Source organism: Stenella coeruleoalba, assembly GCF_951394435.1.
Source record: "Stenella coeruleoalba genome assembly, chromosome: X".
Lineage (NCBI taxonomy): Eukaryota > Metazoa > Chordata > Mammalia > Artiodactyla > Delphinidae > Stenella > Stenella coeruleoalba.
The window spans coordinates 60111523-60133970 of NC_137152.1; the positions used below are offsets into that span (position 1 = coordinate 60111523).

Sequence of the window (22448 nt, forward strand, 5' to 3'; positions counted from 1 at the left end):
GACAGCATGCCATTAATACTCTCAACTTGGCATTTAAAATTTCTTTTAGCTAGATAACTTACTTAAAACCAAGACTAATAAGCAGAGGTACATAAAAAATGTGAAAGAACTAAAAATTAAATTTAGTACTTGTGCCTGACGATGATAATTATTCTTAAAATTACATTATTTCATGATGAGATTTAAATGTATATTGCAATACTACACTTTTTTGTGAATTACTTATTTCTTAATAAATAAGATAAAATCAAAAAACCTTTCATTGGCTAAAGATTCCAAAGAAAGTGAGAAAAGCCACTCTACCTGATTTTAAGGTTTATTATATAGCTACATAAAAGGATAGATACATATAGATCAATGGAACAGAAACAAGAGCCGGAAACAGACCTACACAAGTATAGCTAACTGATATTTCACAAAGGTGCAAAATCAACTCAGTACAGAAAGGACGGCCTTTTCAATAAATGGTGCTGAAGCAACTGGACATCCATAGTCAAAAATACGAACCTCAAACTAAACTTCACACCTTATACAAAAATTAATTAAAGGGGTTTCCCTGGTGGTGCAGTGGTTAAGAATCCGCCTACCAATGCAGGGGACACGGGTTCGAGCCCTGGTCCGGGAAGATCCCACATACCGAGGAGCAACTAACCCCGTGTGCCACAACTACTGAGCTTGCACTCTAGAGCCCACGAGCCACAACTACTGAGCTTGCCTGCCACAACTCCTGAAGCCCTCGTGCCTAAAGCCTGTGCTCCACAACAAGAGAAAGCCACCACAATGAGAAGCCGGCTCACCGCAACAAAGAGTAGCCCCTGCTCGCCACAACTAGAGATAAAGCCTGCACAAAGCAACGAAGACCCAACACAGCCAAAAATACATACATAAAATAAAATAAATAAATTTATTTTAAAAATTAATTAAAAATGGATCACATACCTAAATGTAAAAATGAAAACTATTTAAAAATTAGGAAAAAAATATGGGAGAAAATGTTCAGGATCAAGGGGTAGGCAAAGAGTTCTTAGACCTGACACCAAAAGCACGATTCATAAAAAAGAAAAAAAAAAGGTAAACTGGACCTCATCAAAATTAAAAACTTCTGCTCTGTGAAAGACCCTGTTATAAGAATGTGAAGACAAGCTACAGAGTGGGAGAAAATATTTACAAACCACACATCTAAAAAGGATTAGTAGCTAGAATATATTTTTTAAAACTATCAAAACTCAACAGTAAAACAAACAAAATAGGCAAGACGTGAAAAGATTTCATCGAAGATGATCTACTGATGACAAAGAAACACACAAAAAGATGTTCAACATCATCAGCCGTTACAGAAATGCAAATTAAGAGCACAATGAGCTATCACTACACACCCATTACTAAAACAAAATATAGCGACAGTACCAAATTCTGGCGAGGACGTAGAGAAACTGGGTCTCTCATACATTTTTGGTGGGAATGTACCATGGTACAGTCACTCCGGAAAACAGTTTGGCAGTTTCTTTAAAAAATTAAGCAAGCAGGGCTTCCCTGGTGGCGCAGTGGTTGAGAGTCCGCCTGCCGATGAAGGGGACACGGGTTCGTGCCCCAGTCCGGGAAGATCCTACATGCCGCGGAGCGGCTGGGCCCTTGAGCCATGGCCGCTGAGCCTGCGTGTCCGGAGCCTGTGCTCCGCAACAGGAGAGGCCACAACAGTGAGAGGCCCGCGTACCGCAAAACAAAACAAAACAAAACAAAACAAAAAAAACAAAAAAAAAATTAAGCAAGCACACCATTGTAAAGCAATTATACTCCAACAAAGATGTTAAAAAAAATTAAGTAAGTAAAATATACACTAACCATACAATCCAGCAACTGCACTCCCAAACATTTAACTCGGAGAAATGAAAATTTACGTCTACACAAAGAAAGAGCTACATTTTGTTTGTTTCTTTTTAAAAGCCAGTCATCAATGAGGCAATGGAAGAGAAGCATGGTTAGTCAATGAGAATTTCAGTTTGAAATAAACGCAATCATATTCATTTATCCTTCCCCTCACCTCTACCCTTATGTTCAAACTTTGCAAGAGTAGTAAGAAGATGGGAAAAGATAAAAAAAAAGAAGTGCAGAAGAATCTCAATGCAGAGTTAATGCTAATTTATGGTTTTGTTCTTCTTTATAGGGATATGTTTGTAAAGGGCTGGGAAATCATGGAGTGGTTCACTATTCAGAAGCATTTGACCAATTACATTTCCCATTACTTACACTGAAGTTTGGCCAGGGCACTGGCATTCAAACTTTAAAAATAGTTCCTTCTCATTAAATTCAATCATCAAAGAACAGATGTTAGGATGTGCCTTTTCAGTTGGGAAGTGGATCAGGAACCTAATAGAAAGATAGCACTCTTTGAAAGATAGGTGTCAGTAATGCAAATGAGTTGCCTCAGACTTAGGCTAAGAAAAATAATCCCTGGAACCAATAAGAATGGCTTCTGTGGCTTTAGTCATCCCAACAAAATTCTCAAAGAATGCACGTCTAGTGGGTTTAGTGGGTTTTAATTGAATGACCCTAAATGGTTTTCCTAGGTGGTCAAGGAACCAGGACACAAGCATATTAATCCCCCCACCCCTGCTAGATGTTTCACAACACTTTTTACCTGTGTTATAGCACTTATCATTCTAAGACAATTTGATATCTGTTTCCTTCTCTAGATTATTAGCTACTAGAGAGCAGACACACATAGTACTTTACCATATAGTAGGCATTCAGTTAGTGTGTACTGAATTTCTATTTAACAGAACCCAGCTGGGAATGGACTCACTTGCATCATCAACATATAAGGAAAAAAAGACGATTACACACATAAACACTTAATAGAAATGGGATTTTTTTTAATTTCAGGAAGGCAACAATAACATGGATTCTAAAAATGCATGATTTACCTTTAAAGCATGCTTGAATTCAGGCAATACTGAAAAAAATTTTACTTCCTGAGTACACTTCTATGAACAATAGAGAAAGATGGCATAAAAAATAGTTTTGTAGCAGATATAAAGTAATTCCAGTAAGAGCCACAAAATGAATATGCTACACATGGAAAAATGAATATAGTCTCTAATAAGCCCACAGAGAAATATATACACTCGCAGAAGACTGGTATAACAAATAATTAACAAGACTTGTGGAACAATGAATGATAGGAAACAGGTTGTTGGGGGAGGGATAAATTAGGAATTTGGGATTAACATATACACAGAACTATATATAAAATAGATAACCAACAAGGACCTACTGTATAGCACAGGGAACTATACTCAATATTTTGTAATAACCTACAAGGGAAAAGAATCTGAAAAAGAATACATATGTGTATAACTGAATCACTGTGCTGTACATCTAAAACTAACACAACATTGTACATCAACTATACTTCAATTTTAAAAAAAAGGAAACAGGTTGGTGGTAAAGGCAGTGGAAGAGAGTGAACTAGAAGGCAGATAGGACAAGGAACAAGGGGTGGAGGCTAGTTCATCTTTAGCAGTAGAATTAGTTACCAAAAATTGTCAAGAATAGGGATATTTGATTTAAAATAAGGCTGCATAAATTAAACTCAGTTTTTCTAAAAAATGAATTCTTATTATTTGATACAGACTTAATGATCCTCTTGGCTAAGAGAACAATATTAGTTCACAGAAAATATGCATTCTATATTCTAAAGCAGTCATTAATTCTGTTATATTTTCAAATTAAATTTGACAGTTACCAGCAAATTCAAACATAATTTGCCTATTTTATTCACCATGGCTACAGATACTATTTCGGGCTCTTTTAGAAAAAAAAATGTAAAGCAGTAACAGGTATAGTTTCAAATAGTCTATCTCTATTCAACCACATAGATATATGATCATTCCAATAAAACAAATGTATGTGCTTTGAATTAGTGGTAAACATGTGGAGTCTTCTTAAACAAAGTCTTGAATAGGTCTATGTAAAAAATGTATTATATTCCTCTTCTTGTTTATTAACAGACTGGAAAGACCAGATTTCTGGCTATACAATCCCCAAATAACTTATCAAGTAGAAGAAATTAGTTCAAAGGAATTACAAATTCTCTTTAAAGCTCTTATAAATGGGATTATTACCTCAAAAGACTGCTTATTACCGAGGCAATTAATTAGGTTACTTTCTCAGTTCATTTTTTTTAAAATGAACTAGTTTTAAACTTTTACAATAAAAGTACATGAACATAGCTTGGGACATGATAATTAGAAGCTATAATCCTTATTCACAATGACCTAATCTTTTAACATTTTAATATATATTAAAGTAAGCCCATCTTGATTTTATGGAGAAAATAGCAGTTACTATTTGGAATGCTTAGTACGTATGTGTCAGGCAGCAACTTCTCTCCTTATAGAATGAGTATTTAATTCAATCCTCAGAACAACACTATGAGGTTAAATACTCTATTTTTAGTTCATTTAAATGTTGAGTAAACAGGATCAGAGAGGTTAAGCAACTTGGCCAAAGTGCCATAGTAAGACACAGAGCTAGGATTCAAACAGATCATTCTAAACCAAGGTTTCTCAGCAGCAGGGTAACTGACATCTTGGGCCAGATAATTCTTTTGTGGGGAGCTGTCCTGCACATTGCATGTTGAGCAGCATCCCTGACCTCTACCTATTAGATGCCAGTAGCATCACCAGCTGGCAATAACCAAAAATGTCTCCAGACATTGCCAGATAACCCTTGGGAAGTAAAATTCCCCACTCCCTCTTGAGAACCACTGTTCTAAACTGAAAAGGATTTTCACAGTCTGATTTAAGCTTTTATAATCTTATTATGTATTCAAAACTATTTTTATTAATTACCGATCAGAACACAATGTAAAAGAAAGACTTGGTGATAAAGTAAATCAAAACTTCCCAGAGCAAGCCCTTAGCATAATGGATAATACACTTACTAGGTCCATGTTTCTCAAAGTGTGGCTAGTATAAAGGAGCCTGTTAAAAGTGCAGACTTCTAGGTTTCATCCTCCAGTAAATTTGATTCAGTAGATCTACATAAGCCTTACTCAAAGGATGCTGATTAGCAGGGTTAGCTGATAAAAAAGACCAAGCAGCATGCCTGAGTGAGCCACATACTGTCTCCAATACCCAAAACTGTCCAATAAGGTGCTGGGTTTCCTGTTTGGTTTGGTGGGCCAAAGAGACAGCCGTTTTTCCATGACCACAACAGGAATTGAGCATTATAAATCCATTCCCTTAGTCCCAAGGAACTTTGCTTGTTGAGCAGGCCCTTGGATTTCGTCGGGTTTATCAGCTACTGCTCCTGGCTACCTCTGTAGTATGAGAGCACCACCACCAAGGTCATTGAGGCTGAGGCTTTTACTTGCCAACAAGGCATCATCCATATAGTGAAAGCTTTAAACATGGAAGGGTAGAGGAACTTATGCTAAATCCTGACTCACCAACTGGTAGCAAATGGCACGGGACCTTAGGTACCCCTAGAGAATACTATAAACATATATAGGAGACCTTGCTACCTGAAAATGAACTGACCTTGATCCTCAAATATCAGTAAGATGGCACAGAAGGTGTTAGTGATGTCTAAGACTGCATACCACTTGTCATCAGTCTGTGTAATAGATTCAGTTGCAGTCGCAATGTCTGGAACAGCCTGGGCTATGGGAAAAACAATTGAAATCAGTTGGTAATAATCTGCTATAAGGCTTCAGTTCCTGTTAGTCTTTTTTCACTGGCCATTGAGGGCTGTTGTTGTGAGATACTGCATCACTTACCACCTCTGATGCCTTTAAATCTTTAATCAAGGCTGTGATTTCCCTTTCTCTTCCTGGGGGGCTCTTTAGCTTCTGGTGGATTCCAGGAATACGGAATTTTAACATGTACCCCAAGTGATTCCTTTTTTAAAATTTTATTTATTTTATTTATTTATTTTTGGCTGCATTGGGTCTTTGTTGCTGTGCGCAGGCTTTCCCTAGTTGTGGTGAGCGGGGCCACGTGCATGGGCTTCTCATCGCGGTGGCTTCTCTTGCTGCGGAGCACAGGTTCTAGGTGCACGGACTTCAGTAGTCGTGGTGCGCGGGCTCAGTAGTTGTGGCTCGCAGGCTCTAGAGCGCAGGCTCGGTAGTTGTGGCACACAGGCTTAGTTGCTCCACGACTCGTGGGATCTTCCCGGATCAGGGATCAAACCCATGTCCCCTGCGTTGGTAGGTGGATTCTTAACCACTGCACCACCAGGGGAGTTCCCCAAGTGATTCTTTATACACTGAAGTTTGAGTACTACTGCTCTACATTTTAATTCTTATGGGTAAGGACTACGTCTTATATAATTTCTATGCAATTACACAGGGAAATTAAATAAACATTAAGCAATTCAAGTTATACACAACAGGAAAAAATACACCATTCCTAAAAGTAAACCACCACCTGATCTTCCTGAAATGGTTGAAGAATGTGATATATTCTAGATAACTCAAATATAACACCTTATCTAGGAATAAACCTACCTAAGGAGACAAAAGACCTGTAAGCGGAAAATTATAAGACACTGATGAAAGAAATTAAAGATGACACAAATAGATGGAGAGATATACCATGTTCTTGGATTGGAAGAATCAACATTGTGAAATTGACTCTAATACCCAAAGCAATCTACAGATTCAATGCAATCCCTATCAAACTACCACTGGCATTTTTCACAGAACTAGAACAAAAAAATTCACAATTTTATGGAAATGCAAAAGACCCCAAATAGTCAAAGCAATCTTGAGAAAGAAAAACGGAGCTGGAGGAATCAGGCTCCCTGACTTCAGACTATACTACAAAGCTACAGATATCAAGACAGTATGGCACTGGCACAAAAACAGAAATATAGATCAATGCAACAGGATAGAAAGCCCAGAGATAAACCCATGCACATATGGTCACCTTATCTTTGATAAAGGAGGCAAGAATATACAGTGGAGAAAAGACAGCCTCTTCAATAAGTGGTGCTGGGAAAACTGGACAGCTACATGGAAAAGTGTGAAATTAGAACACTCCCTAACACCATACACCAAAATAAGCTCAAAATGGATTAAAGACCTAAATGTAAGGCCAGACACTATCAAACTCTTAGAGGAAAACATAGGCAGAACACTCTATGACATAAATCACAGCAAGATCCTTTTTGACTCACCTCCTAGAGAAATGGAAATAAAAACAAAAGTAAACAAATGGGACTTAATAAAACTTAAAAGCTTTTGCACAGCAAAGGAAACCATAAAGAAGACCAAAAGACAACCCTCAGAATGGGAGAAAATATTTGCAAATGAAGTAACTGACAAAGGATTAATCTCCAGAATTTACAAGCAGCTCATGCAGCTCAATATCAAAAAAACAAACAACCCAATCCAAAACTGGGCAGAAGACCTAAATAGACATTTCTCCAAAGAAGATATACAGATTGCCAACAAACACATGAAAGAATGTTCAACATCATTAATCATTAGAGAAATGCAAATCAAAACTACAATGAGATATCATCTCACACCCGTCAGAATGGCCATCATCAAAGAATCTAGAAACAATAAATGCTGGAGAGGGTGTGGAGAAAAGGGAACCCTCTTGCACTGTTGGTGGGAATGTAAATTGATACAGCCACTATGGAGAACAGTACAGAGGTTCCTTAAAAAACTAAAAATAGAACTACCATATGACCCAGCAATCTCACTACTGGGCATATACCCTGAGAAAACCATAATTCAAGAAGAGTCATGTACCACAATGTTCATTGCAGTACTATTTACAATAGTCAGGACATGTAAGCAACCTAAGTGTCCATCAACAGATGAATGGATAAAGAAGATGTGGCACATATATACAATGGAATATTACTCAGCCATAAAAAAGAAACAAAATTGAGTTATTTGTACTGAGGTGGATGGACCTAGAGTCTGTCATACAAAGTAAGTCAGAAAGAGAAAAACAAATACCATATGCTAACACATATATATGAAATCTAAGGGGGAAAAAAAGGTCATGAAGAACCTAGGGGCAAGACGGGAATAAAGACACAGACCTACTAGAGAATGGACTTGAAGATATGGGGAGGGGGAAGGGTAAGCTGGGACAAAGTGAGAGAGTGGCATGGACATATATACACTATGAAACTTAAAATAGATAGCTAGTGGGAAGCAGCCGCATAGCACAGGGAGATCAGCTCGGTGCTTTGTGACACCTAGAGGAGTGGGATAGGGAGGGTGGGAGGGTGGGAGATGCAAGGGGGAAGAGATATGGGAACATATGTATATGTATAACTGATTCACTTTGTTATAAAGCAGAAACTAACACACCATTGTAAAGCAATTATACTCCAATAAAGATGTTAAATATATATATATATATATAAAACACCTTAATAATTCCTAGACACTTCTTTCACTAGTCTTCTTTTGTCTCTTCTGTTATATGATTTTATAAAGGAATTTCTCTTTTTTCACATTTGAGTTAAAAGTTTTCTTGATCGGAGTAAATCGCTAGTACTGAAGAACCTTCTTCCTTAGGATGCCTCTTATTCGTTGTCAAGAGCCCATTGTTTGGGTACTGAAAGCTATGCCTTAGAAATAAAAATTTTGTTTCTCTATAGGCTCTACACTAAGTCCCACTATTCACTCTCTAAATATTCCTTTATCTTCCAAAGTCATAACCTTCAAAAGTAAAGGATTAATATATCACCTGTGACCTTCAGGCCCTTCTATTTACTATTTAATACTTTAAAGTTGTTAGTAGGAAAGATATTTTCCAGGGACTATAGTACATAAAGGTAGGAGGTTTATCAAGTGAGCTCAACTCAAAAAAGTAATTGATTTGGAAACAACTCCTACTGCAAATACTTTTTCCACTACAGTTTTCAAAAACATTTGAGAAAATATACCCATCCAGTCTTAAAATTTGCACTGGATATATTTATTTAAAACAAAATAAAAGTTTACTATGAAAAAACATTAAATTTATAAGCAAAGACTTTCACAATCAATTGATATCTCCCCTTCTTGGAGTACATTACTCTACTTTCAACTATTTAAATAAAACAAAAAGAAGAGTAATAATATTCACAATTAAAATATAATGCTTACCAACAAAGTTAAGTAAGCTTAAAGTCTTTCTCTTCTCTTGAAGCATTTAAATTATTATGGCCACAAAATAATCCCACTAACAGGAAGTCAATTAATATCTCTAATTCTGTTAGTAATAATCAAGTACGATGAAAATTTTAGGACTACAAGGGATTAAGAGGACCAAGAAAGTGCAGTAACACAACACTGCACTAATTTAACTTTATTCTACTTGCTTGCATAATATGTATCCCAATTAGCTCTAGCAAAATAGATTAAGTCTTAACAACTACAAATTTTCCTATTATCACTAAATATCACTCAGCAAAGATAGCATATAGCAGTCAGTGGTCCCCAATCTTTTCGGCACCGGGGACTGGTTTCGTGGAACAGTTTTTCCATGGACGGGGTGGCGGCAGATGGTTTCGGGATGATTTAAGTGCATTACATTTATTGTGCACTTTATTTCTATTATTATTACATTGTAATATATAATGAAATAATTATACAGCTCACCATAATGCAGAATCAGTGGGAGCCTTGAGCTTGTTTTCCCTTGCCACTCACTGATAGGGTTTTGATATGAGTTTGCAAGCAATTGATTTATTATGGTCTCCGTACAGTCAAAGCTCTCTGCTAATGATAATCTGTATTTGCAGAGCATCAACGCCTCAGCTCCACCTCAGATCATCAGGCATTAGATTCTCATAAGGTGTGCGCAACCTAGCTCCCTTGCATGCGCGGTTCACAGTAGGGTTCGCACTCCTATGAGAATCTAATGCCCCCGCTGATCTGACAGGAGGTGGAGCTCTGGCGGTAATGCGAGCAATCAGGAGCGGCTGTATTTCGCTCGCCCGCCCGGCGGCCCGCCGCTCAGCCCCTGCTGTGAGTCCCGGTTCCTAACAGGCCACGGACCGGTACCAGTCTGTGGCCCGGGGGTTGGGGACCCCTGGTATATAGGAATCCACTATAATTTAAATCTAAATTCTGATGCTGCCATTAAGATTACTTTTGAATTTCAGAAGTAATAAAGCTAAGCATCAACAGTCTGAATTCCTCTAAAATGCACCTCCCTTTCCCCCAAAACTTATTTCATTATATCTGTGTTCTAGACCATCAGGGTTTATTCATAAAAATTCTTGATATTTTTAGCTTTCTTAATAATCCACTAGCCTACAAATGTTAGTTTAAAAAATTCCTGGTTAAGGAATAAATTTTCAACTCCATCCTTAAATTACAAGTGAGACTGAACAGTTCAAAACAACAATGTTAAAATTCCTCAGCTTGGATTGCTTAATGGTGAGTAAAGAATACTGTATCTCCTCCACTTGCCAAAGTCAGTAAATTCCACGAGGAGAAATCTTAGTTTTGTTCACTTATATACACTAAGCTTCTCACAACAGCGCCTGGCGCGCTTGATATTTGGTAAACCATTGAAAATGGTTTAAGAGCTTCACTCCAGTAACTTGCTTTGAATCAATTATTTGGACAATGAAATAAATTTGGCATAGCTCCGCTCTTCTGTTTACTCCTCTCATTCCTGAAGTGAAAATGCTACAAAATATATAGTTCTCACACGTCTAAAAGGGAGTTACATCTACTGACAGAAGAAAGACTCAGATATTCTACCCCTTGGACCTAAAGTCGAACTTCCCGCCACCACCTGATGGGGCCCATACTCAAAGAAGTGTCAAAACTCGTAGCTATGTACATCCACAGGCCTATAGAAGCTAGCTTGTCACCTACCCCACCCCACTCTCAGACTCTACAGTCCCAGAAGACAAGGTATTACAGTTTCTTCTCTCGCGAACCCCACAATTCCAAAAACGGCGGAATTGGAGCCGCCAAAGGTACAGAATCGGCGGGGAAAAGGGATCGGGAAGGACAAAACAGACCCTCTCAAGCCCCACTCGTTGGGAGAAGCCCGTGTTGCTGGAAACAGCGTCCTCACCTCCTTCTTTCTCTGGGCAGAGGCTGAGGGAACCCCGTAAACGAGCAGCAGTGCCACCGCTACGGTCGCAGAGACGCACCAAAGCCACCAACGCGCTGCCATGTTCGCTTCTCTCCTTCCTAGAAGGGAAACTTTCCTGGGGCTGGGTCTGAGGGTTGGGCGTGAGAACAGGCAAACCAGCCCCCTCGCGCCTCCTCATTGGTCCAGCTCAACCCTGCCCGTAGTCCCCTCACATTACGTCAGGGCGCTGTACAGCCAGACGCCCGCTAAAAGACGTTTCACTTCTAATTGGTCTCTGTTAGCCAATAGAAAAATGACAATCTGGAGGTTTTACATTGGTCCGCTAAGGATGAGGGACCGCCCCTTTCATTAAACGTAAAGATGGCGGGCTTAGCGGTTCTTCAAATACGCGTGCGCAGTTGTGAAGCATTGCGGCTTTTCAGCGTCCAAGCTGGCTTAGGGTTGTTACGACAGAAACTTTTTCGTGGAGACTCTTTAGAACTCTTTGAACACCTCTTTCCTGTAATATTCTAGAAAAATTGGACCTAGCCACGTGATTGATAGGAGCTATCCAAGTCCCTTATTTGGCCTCCAAAGTATTTCAAATAAAAAAATAAAAAGAAAGTTGGGGCTTCCCTGGTGGCAGTGGTTAAGAATCCGCCTGCCAATGAAGAGAACACGGGTTCGAGCCCTGGGCGGGGAAGATCCCACATGCCGTGGAGCAACTGAGCCCGTGTGCCACAACTACTGAGCCTGAGCTCTTGAGCCCGCGAGCCACAAATACTGAAGCCTGCGCACTTAGAGCCCGTGCCCTGCAACAAGAGAAGCCAGGACAATGAGAAGCCTGCGCACTGCAGCGAAGAGTAGCCCAGGCTCACCGCAACTAGCGAAAGCCCGCACACAGCAAGGAAGACCCAACACAGCCAAAAAATAGGTAAAAGCAGGAAAGCAAAAACAGTGTTACTGAGGGATATTTTAAAAAGTGAATGAACAAGAGCTTGTTGAATACCTTGTGTGTCCCAGGAACTGTGCCACATGTGCTGAACACAACAGACATCAAAAGTTATATTCTAAAGTGTTTATTCATGGCAAACCTTTAGGTTTATTAGGTAGGCACCAACAAGTACTTAAATTTCTGTTATAGACAGCACATTTTTTTTTTTTACTTGCCGTTCTTTTGTTTGAGGGATGGACGCAGCACTAAGGTTGTAAGAAAGCACTTCTGTCTTTTTAAAGTTTTTGTGTCATAATCGGTTTTCTTAAATATCCAGTTCCCTTATCTAAAAAATAATAAAAATCCTACATAGCAGAACTTTCCACTTATTTGGCCCAGTTCTGTTTACCATTGTGGGTTGTAAAACTGGGATAATAGAGAAGAATAATATACTCAAGAGGAAAAACACCAACAAAACCAATTGCATGTAATTTGGATTTATTTTGATGCTGTGGAATATCATATGACCATTCTTTTAGGCCCTGCTGAGAAACACACGGAGAGGAAAATAATTTCATTAAGTTGGAGAGACAAAGAGATGGGTATGGAAGGGAAAATAGTTGCTTCTGAAGAGATGTGATCTAGAGATATGTAAAAAATTAAAACGTTTACAGACACTCGTAGTAAGAAATTTTTTAAAAAAGGACACTGAGACATGCCATATGATTCCATTTATATGACATTCTAGAAAGGTAGAGAACAGATCAGTGACTATCAGGGGCTGGAGGTGGGGAGAGGGACTGACTACAAAGGGGCCACACAAGGAGATTTTTTGTGAGGATACAGCCTTTCTCTCCTTAATTATTGGGGTGGTTACACACTGTTTGCATTTGTCAAAACTCAGAAGACTACACTAAAAAAGAGTGAATTTTACTGCATGTAAATTTAACAAATAAAAAATTAAGGTAAGTTTTTTAAGTACACAAAAATCTCACCTATCATTTTGGCAAAAATTCAATACATGATGTCATTGAGTCTGTGGGGAAACAGGCACCCTCATACATTGCTGGTGGGAATGAAAAATGGAGGATAACTTAATATCTAATGCATTTATCCTTTGATTCAGCAATCCCACTTCTAGGAATCTACTCCAACAATAAGAAAATATATGCTCACAAATTTGTTCATTTCAGCACTATTTGTAATTGAAATATTCTCAAAACCACCTAAATGTTCAAATATAGGAGAATGATTGAATATACTATGGTACATAAATACCATGGAGTATTTCACAGCTGTAAAGAAAAGGAATGAGGAAGAGCTCTGTAAATGATATGGATTTTCAAGATCTATTGTTAAAGTGAAAAAACCAAGTGCAAAAGTACATACATATTATGCTACATTTGTGTAAAATAGAAGAGGAAATAAGAAAATATATTATGTTTGCCCATTTTGCAAAAGGAAACACAGAAAGCTTAAATCAGAAACTAATGAAATTGGTTACCTACAGAAGGTGGAGAAAATGGAGTAGAAAAGTTATGAGGGAATGACACTTCTCTAAGTACACCAGTTTGTATAGTTTTGACTTTTGAAATAATGTTAATATTTAAAAAATAAAATATAAAAGCAAATCATATGGTTTTGCAAGATGAAAAAAGTTCTGGAGATGGATGGTGGTGATAGTTGTACAACAATGTGAATGTACTTAATACCACTGAACTATACACTTTAAAATGGTTAAAATGCTAAATTTTATGTTATGTATATTTTACCACAATTTAAAAAATAAGTTAAACATTTAAAAATCACATCAGTAAGAATGGGTTAAAAAACTGAAATTGAATACAAACAGAAAAAAGGGAGCACAGCTCTATTTCAAATGAAAAAAAACCACACTAAAAAAAAAATAACTAATCTGAAAAATTTATGAACACAGTACCTTGATTACATACCATTAGTCTAAAGAAAAAAACACAACTACAAGCAAATCTTAAACTCTACTAGGTAGATTTCTTTTTCATAGTGATATGAGCAAAGCAATTCTGAAAATATATTGTGTATAATGTAATATGTAAAAACACTGATGTTGAGAGCCAGGATTCTCACTGTGTAAGAAGGGAGATACAAATATGAAATGAGGGAAAGTAAAAAAGAACTTTTGGGGGTTGGACTGGAATTGGAAGTATTTGTATAAATTTATCATTCATGATATATATTCCTAGCTCTATTCACAGGAAGGACTAGAAGCAATGACACTCCAATATCAATGAGCAAACCTAGTGCCAAATCTAGGTTGCTAAATGCCATCCCTGAAATAAATTGGGGCTCCTTAGGGAAATGGTTGATTCCAGTGCTGGGGCAGGGAAAGTACAAGATGAGCCTTGTGTCAGAAAATAAAGATGTGCTCAAAAAAAATGATGGCGACGTCAAAAAAAGACATATAAGCCAGCTTGAAGGGAATCCTACTGACCACATCTGAGACTATTGAGCATTAAAATAAATCATGATAGCAATGGATTATAACCTATGGAATCCATGGATCCACACTGATAGTGAACAAATAAATAGGGGAGAAGATCAAACTCCTCTTTATAGTAGAACACTCAGTATTAAATATGGAAGGAATGATAGAGTTAGAAAATCACCATTTTGCAACTTTCATACTAATAATTCTTTTAGGCAAAAATCATCAATGGATACAAAAACTAGTGGGTGGAAGTTTGATAAAGAACAGGATATATACATAGTCTGAATGTATTCCTCACGTTACTTATTAATGACAAAGGGAAAAACAGTAACTTTATACTATAGGAACTTGGAGGTCACCCTTTTGATCAAATGATTAAAGTTGGCATTATCAATAATGGGACAAGCTAATATTATAGGCTTCCTGATAAGATGCCCTAAGAAGACATATCTGTCATGTAGTATTCCTGTCAGAAGTGCATTAACTGAATCTAATTAGGAGAAAATGTCAAGCACACAAAATTTGAGGGAACTTTTACAAAATAACTGGCCTGTACTCTTCAAATATATTACGGAGCACAGACCTGTGGAGTCAGAAGGTCCGTTACCAGTTGTCACTTACAATTGCCTAATCTTGATTCTGCACCTCACTTCCTTCATATGTAAGCTTGAGAGTATAAAGTTTACCTTAGTAAGAAAAAAATTAGTGCCGTGAAAGACAAAGAAAGGCCGAGGAACTGTTTGATTTTCTAGGAGACTAAAGACATAACTTACATGTAATGAGGTGGCTGGACCTAGAGTCTGTCATACAGAGTGAAGTAAGTCTGAAAGAGAAAAACAAATACCTTATGCTAACACATATATATGGAATCTAAAAAAACAAAAAGGTTCTGAAGAACCTAGGGGCAGGACAGGAATAAAGACGCAGACGTAGAGAATGCACTTGAGGACACGGGGAGGAGAAAGGGTAAGCTGGGTCGAAGTGAGAGAGTGGCATGGACATATATACACTACCAAATGTAAAACCGATAGCTAGTGGGAAGCAGCTGCATAGCACAGGGAGATCAGCTCGGTGGTTTGTGAGCACCTAGAGGGGTGGGATAGAGAGGGTGGGAGGGAGATGCAAGAGGGAGGAGACATGAGGATGTGTGTATATGTATAGCTGATTCACTTTGTTATAAAGCAGAAGCTAACACACCATTGTGGAGCAATTATACTCCAATAAAGATGTTTAAAAAAAAGACATAATTAAATTCAATACAGGGAACTGGATTGAATTCTGGATAGAGATATTGGGGTAATTGGTGAAATTGGAATATGAGCTGTACTGTCTCAATATTAAAATTTCTGAATTTAATAACTGTACTGTGGTTATGTAAGAGAATAGCTTACTCTTAGGAAATGAACCCTGAAGTATTAACAGGTAAAAACACATGACGTATGCAAGTTATTCTCAAATGGTTCAGAAAAAAAGAGATGCATTTATATATACATCTTTTATGTACATGTATTTAATCACACACACAAAGAAAACATGTGGCAAAATATTACCAAGTGGTGTACCTTGGTAATGGGTGTACAGGAAGTCTCCCTCCCCCAATATTTTATTATGAAAATATCCAAATATACAAAGTGAAAGAATTGTACTCAACACACACCGCCAAGATTCTACAATCAACAATTTGTTAAATTTGCTTTATCACATATTTATCTACATATTAATAATTCTTTTTACTGTTCTTGCAAGTTTCCTCATAACTTGAAATCATTTCAAAATTAAAAGTTAAACGAATTAGTAGGTAGTAATAGGAAAAAAATTAAAGAAATGAAGGAAGTTTGGAGGGAACAGAAAGTACTGCTAGTGTGGAGCGAGATACAAGCTCAGTCCTCTAAAACACTATCTTGAAGCTGGTGCCTTTGATGTCTCAGTCTGAGATCAATGTCTCAGCTCTCCTCTATAGATCCCTAAACCTTGCTTCGAGGCCAGGGATTCTCTCATTGTTACGTAAATACCTTGGTATGTCATTTACAAAGTGTAAAACTTCGTTTCCCACAAGGCGTTTATCCTTCCGTGCTGTAAAGAGGACAAATTCTATAGGTTTTTTACAGGTCTCGCGAGATTCATCAAATCTCTTTAACGAGCTCAGCAGGAAGCCATTTTGTTTCTCAGGGCGCTTTGCAAGGGTACTAGAGGTGAAATTGCAGGAAGTCAGCAGCTGCAGTTGCCGCCGTTCTGTCTTCAGCTTCACGATGTTTCCCTTGGCCAAAAACGCACTAAGTCGTCTCGGAGGTGAGCAAAAATTGTGAGCACATCTTTTCCAACTGCCTTTATCCGTTGTCTTCGTGGTCTTTCGTGCCCCTTCCTTCCATGTGCATCTCGACTTTATTATTCTAAATGCTCTGTCTCCTACTTCACCCCAAGTAATTGGGAAAATGTCCTTAGCATTAGCCTAATCGCTCAGCGTTTCTGTTTGGGTTCCCAGCTCTCTTTTGTTACTGGAGTCATAACCCAGCTCTGCTTTTTTTTTTTTTTTTTTTTTTTCCGGTAGCCTACGATTTCAAGGGAGACACCTGGTGAACACTTCTCGTTCCTTAAGTAATTCCGTAAACTTTAGCTTTGGGGACAAGTTTACCCGCAAATGGAAGAGCCTCTTCTCCAATTCTTGGTTTCATTGCAGGGAGACAACCTAAATGGTAGCACTGCAGCTTTTATGTTATTTGTGGATTATTAACTAAATAATTGTGGTCATTTTTTTCTTACCTAAAAGTTAGGCAGGTACAGGGAAATTTTGAGACCAGCATTATGTACTGAGAATGCACTAGATTGGAGAGATAAAAGTCATTTCCATACTTGATTTGCACTGAAGGTGACCTTGAGTAACGTGAGCAGTTTTACAATGAAAGTGACCTTAAACAACTACCATTTTGCTTCTTTAGCCATCTTTTTATTTTCTGTTTATGGAGTCATTAGAAGTATTACTAGATTGTGTTCTAAACGCTCAAGCACCTTTGACAATAACCAAAAAATAGTTGTCTGACCGGGTTTTCATATTCCAAAAGCCACATCTATTATCTCTTTCACTTTGGGCAAATGATTTAACCTCTCTCAACTTCATTTTCCTCCTTTGTAAAATAGAGGCTTAGTAAATAATACCTACCTCATAGAGTTGTTGAGGATTATATGAGATTACCAATAGGTGGTAACTGAACCATTTCTTGTCACAGAGAAGAGGTCCAAAGAAATCCACTTGGGTGACCTGAGTGTTGAGGTCATGAGGTGTTCCAGAATTGCTTGCTTGGTAATCTTATTTTCTTTGCTTTTTGAGCAGGTAGGGCCTTGTACCTCAGGAAAGGGGTTTGGGGGTTGTTATTTTCAATGTGGAATTCACATGCTCACTTTTTAACTGCTCTAGAGCAGATTATATTGGGAAATGTTTGTAAATTTGCTCATCCCAAGTGTGACTAAAGGTGAAAAAAAACTAAGGCACTTAAGCGAAGAAACCATTAAATGGTCAAATAACTATCCTGAAATAACCCATTGTATCACATTATATCAAATAACCCATTGTATCACATAACCCATTATATTCATAAGTGCTAGTGAATGGGCAACATTGCTGTTTATTTAATACGCTTTTCATTACATACCTTTTGAGGCTCTAAAACAATAAGGACCTGCTACTTAGATTGGAGAGGAAGAAAAAAGCAGCTGGAAATATGCATTTTCCAGTCTTGGCTCTTTCCCAAGCCCCCCAAGTACCTCCAGAGGCAGTTTGAAACTCTTTCTACTAAAATAGCAGTAATAGCAAAGCTTTCATGTTGTCATTCTGCTCAACAGCTTTTACCTCTACCAAAAAAGTGGCCCTCCATGAACCTTTCTAGTTTTACCTCCTGTTACTAATTTATTTACCTTATCCTTCAAACGTAATTTGTTTTCTAGGACACTGGGTTTTCTGTCTCTGCTTTTTTCAGATTTGCCTTTCCCATGCCTATATAACCAAATCCTACCTGCTATTCAAAGCGCTTAGCTAACATTCTGCTTCCTTGTATTATAGTGGTTTGTGTCTTTGTATCTAATAGCCTGGCTACATAACCAAATCCTACCTGCTATTCAAAGTGCTTAGGTAACATTGTACTTCCTTTTATTATAATGATTTGTGTCTTTGTATCTAATAGCCTCCCCTAGAGTGGAAGTTACCCAAGAACAGGGTCTGTGTCTTACACATTTCCATATACCCCATTTCTTTTAGCATGGTGCTATATTCATTAGTCACCTTTTTAAAAAGTCAAGATTACTCTAGTTTTTGGAGGTTTTGGGGTAATTTTAAGGTCATAAACATTTAGCGTGCTTTAATGATTTTGAGTTTATTTACCCCTTTATGTTGTAAGTTGTTGAGCACTGCTGAGTAAACTTTAGTGAAATTCAAAGTCATAAATACTCAAATTAATGAAGTAGGAGCTAAGTTCAGAGGTTATACAAATACCAATTTGTCATGGATGTTACTGACATCACTTTTTCTTGGTTTTTCCCCTCAACATTTTATTGTGGAAAGTTCCAGACATATCGAAAAGTTGGAAGAATTGTATAATGAATACCCACATACCCACCACATAGATTCTACAACTAACATTTTGCTGTATTTGTTATATCACATATTTATCCATCTGTCAATCTTATTTGTGAAGCATTTCAAAGTATGCTACTTTGCTTTTAGCTGCAATATGTTTTAACATTTTATTATACTGCGTAATACTGTAGAATTAACTTCCTTGGCTTTTGTGAGTGGCAATATCAATTACACATGTTCTCTTTTCCTGATAATTGATAGATATGCTCCCGTATTCTCTTTTCTTTCCCCCTTTAAGTTCGAAGCATTCCGCAAACAATGGCAAGGCAGAGCCACCAGAAGCGGGCACCTGATTTCCATGACAAATATGGTAATGCTGTATTAGCAAGTGGAGCCACTTTCTGTGTTGCTGTATGGGCATATGTAAGTACTGTTGATTGATAACCTGTTTTAGATGTTTTTTATTCCCATTTATCTCATGTATTCAAAATGTTTTCACACAGTATACATTTCTAGTTAGGAGGGGCTTTAGAGATTTTCTAACGTAATTACCCACCTAGTGCAGGAATTTCTTCCTCAACATTGAGCATTCATCCGTCATCTGTTCTTAACATTTCCAATGACAAGTTGCTTAGTGGATCAAAAGGCAGTCTTTTCCATATTGTGTAGCTGGTTGAAAAGATCTTATGTTGAGTTAAAATCTGCCTCCTTCATATTTTACCCATCATTTCATTGCAATACAGAAATTCTGATCACATTTCCATGTATCAGCTGTTAGATATTAGAAGATTCCTATCATGTCTCCTGGATCTTCTCTTTCATATTAAACATTCTTAGTTCTGTTGATCATTTTTTTGTTATATGATTTCCAGGGTTTCACCATCTTGGTCACCTTTCTTTGCTTAATCAACCTTTCTTCTATAGAAGAACTGAGTACAGCATTTCTGATGGATGACATATAAAGTGACTTGCTTTTAATATTTTAGTTTTTTACATCTTCATTTACCAATCTACTTACCAGTCACTGTACTTGCTGGTTAAAAATAGGAGTCTTGAAGTTATAATAAATATATAAACTGATTTTAAAAGATATGAAACAACCCTTGCCTTAATAATCAAAGACTTTATTAATAGGCCTTTTTCATTCTTATTTTGATCTTCCTGAAATCAGATATATTATTAAAATAAGTGTGTGTACTTAATTGGAAGAGTAAACAGATGTTGAACAAATGTGTGATCGGGGGCACTTTTGGAAGTGAAGTGCTACTTGAAGAAGGGATATTATAAAAGTTCTCTTTGGCAGTATTTAGGTAGTCGTGGTTGAGTGCAACAATGTTTTTGAGGATGTAGTATAGAAATGTGATATACAAATTTGAATTAATTAAATGAAATTTAAAATGTAGTTGCTGAGTCACACTAGCTACATCTTAGTTGCTCAATAGCTGTATGTAGCTAGTGGCTAACTGTATTAGACAGTGCAGATATAGAACATTTCCTTCATCTCTGGAAGTTCTACTGAACAGCACTGCTCTAGAGAATTAGGACAGCAATTAGGTTTGGCCTACCTGGAGGGCACTGTATCCCAGGTGACTTTCTGTGTGTTTTTAACCTATAGTGCAGAATACCTTTGCCACTTTAGGAAATACTCTCCAAGGGAGAGTGGGCTCTGGTTTAAACATATAACTGACAGCATTTTAATTCTTACAGACAGCAACACAAATTGGAATAGAATGGAACCTGTCCCCTGTTGGCAGAGTCACCCCAAAGGAATGGAGAGAACAGTGATCATCCCAGCTCGTTTAATACTGAATTGTTTCAAAATCAACTCATAATTGATGCCAAGTAAAAGCATTATGTACCCATTAAAATATGGCGTGATTGAAGAAATAAAGTACATTTGAAAACCTCATTGTAGGTTTGTTTGTTTCTTTTGTAAATGAAACCAAGCTTGATCATTTTTATTTATTTAACCTTTGTGTTAATATTAAAGTCAAAACACTGTACAACTCTTGAATAGCTGTTCTCTATTAGGTAGTGTGAAAGGAAAGTTTGGCTGTCACCTAGGAGTCAACTTTATAATAGGCTGAAATTACAGTTAATGAATAACTGATAACAGAGTTATTTTAGGGCATCTATGAGTTTAAAATTTGGTGTCCATATCTTGGTTATACCTACTACTTTCAGCCTCTCATATATGTTTGTATTTAGAATTGGCGTTAAGTCCTTTGTACTCCTGCCAAGAGAACTTAGGGTGTCACCAGACCCATAGGAAGAGTGGTCCTATCAAATGAACTCCTAGGATGTCTGAAGACTAGCTAGCTCCTTGGCTCCCTTGGTACATTTATCTTAGAGCTCTATTTTTTTTTTTTTTTTTTTTTTTTGCCGTACACGAGCCTCTCACTGTTGTGGCCTCTCCCGCTGCGGAGCACAGGCTCTGGACGCGCAGGCTCAGCAGCCATGGCTCACGGGCCTAGCCACTCTGCGGCATGTGGGATCTTCCCGGACCGGGGCACGAACCCGTGTCCCCTGCATCGGCAGGCGGACTCTCAACCACTGCGCCACCAGGGAAGCCCGAGCTCTATATTTTTCAGCATATTTATTTGAGATGTTTATGAGGTTATTAAAGAAAGGATCTGTTTTACTTATCTAACTACTAGTGACCTCTGCTGTTGGCTTTCTGTAACTGTACCAGTTTTTGGATTGGTGGATTATCCTGAATTCACTATGACATTGGATTTTATGTGTAAGATATTAACTGAAGAAAACACAGTATCTACACCATGTGCTTCTTTATTTCCTCAGCCAAAGGCTCTGAAGTAAGCCTCAAGTAGTGGCTTTTTAATAGTGCTCAAGCAGAAAATGAAATTTCAGTTGAGTAACCTATCTATATTGGCTAAATTTGAGATTTCTAAAATTCACTTACCTGATACTGTAGGTTATCAGGTAAGTGGCTTTTAGGACTCTCCAAATTTTCCTGATGTAGATAAGGATTTATACTTAACCAAACATTTGAAGAATGTTTACTCAATAGGTGAAATACTAGAATTGCTCTTATGGCAATATGTCCTGTTTTCTCATTAATGTACCAAAGCCAGTAATTTCATGACTTTTTAAAGTAGGAATAAGGATTTGAATGTCATTGCAGCACAGAAGGTTGCAAGATTAGTAACTACATAGTAGTGACACCATTTGGTAAAATTTGAACACTTTATATCATATTTAGAATGTTAAAAGAGGACTAAAGTATTCAAATGCACGTAACCCTCCAACATGATTAAGCAAAATAAACATGTCTTTAAGAAAGTTTCAACCTTCTGTTTTTGTTCCTGAGTTGGCACTGAGAATTTCTAATGACTGGAGGTAATTTTCAGTATGATTTATACCACTTCTGTCAGATAAGTAGTAATTGTCAGCTATTCTGATAGGCAA

The 22448-nt window shown here is 37.5% G+C and overlaps 2 protein-coding genes across 3 annotated transcripts in view; one reads left to right on the forward strand and one right to left on the reverse strand.

The window, feature by feature from the left end:
- MAGT1 (magnesium transporter 1) overlaps positions 1-11207 on the reverse strand; it is a 42604-nt gene extending 31397 nt beyond the window's left edge. The window contains exon 1 of one of the 2 annotated variants that reach the window (XM_079910896.1): positions 11052-11207. In XM_079910896.1, coding sequence (XP_079767022.1) covers positions 11052-11153 — 102 coding nt within the window. In that variant the 5' untranslated portion in view covers positions 11154-11207. The remainder of the gene's footprint in view (positions 1-11051) is intronic. The other variant, XM_079910895.1, reaches the window with a different exon arrangement.
- A 5404-nt stretch (positions 11208-16611) lies between these two features.
- On the forward strand, positions 16612-20922 carry COX7B (cytochrome c oxidase subunit 7B). Its single transcript, XM_079910712.1, has 3 exons — positions 16612-16741; positions 19318-19442; positions 20727-20922. Exons 1-3 carry the CDS (start codon positions 16702-16704, stop codon positions 20802-20804), a joined length of 243 nt encoding a protein of 80 aa, XP_079766838.1. The 5' UTR covers positions 16612-16701; the 3' UTR covers positions 20805-20922.
- The last annotated feature ends 1526 nt before the right edge of the window (positions 20923-22448 follow it).

Bases quoted from the DNA above. Each gene is read 5' to 3' on its own strand.
- COX7B (XM_079910712.1), top strand. From the start codon at position 16,702: ATGTTTCCCTTGGCCAAAAACGCACTAAGTCGTCTCGGAG. The intron at 16,742-19,317 runs GTGAGCAAAAAT...TCCCCCTTTAAG, and splicing joins CGCACTAAGTCGTCTCGGAG to TTCGAAGCATTCCGCAAACA. The intron at 19,443-20,726 runs GTAAGTACTGTT...TAATTCTTACAG, and splicing joins GTGTTGCTGTATGGGCATAT to ACAGCAACACAAATTGGAAT.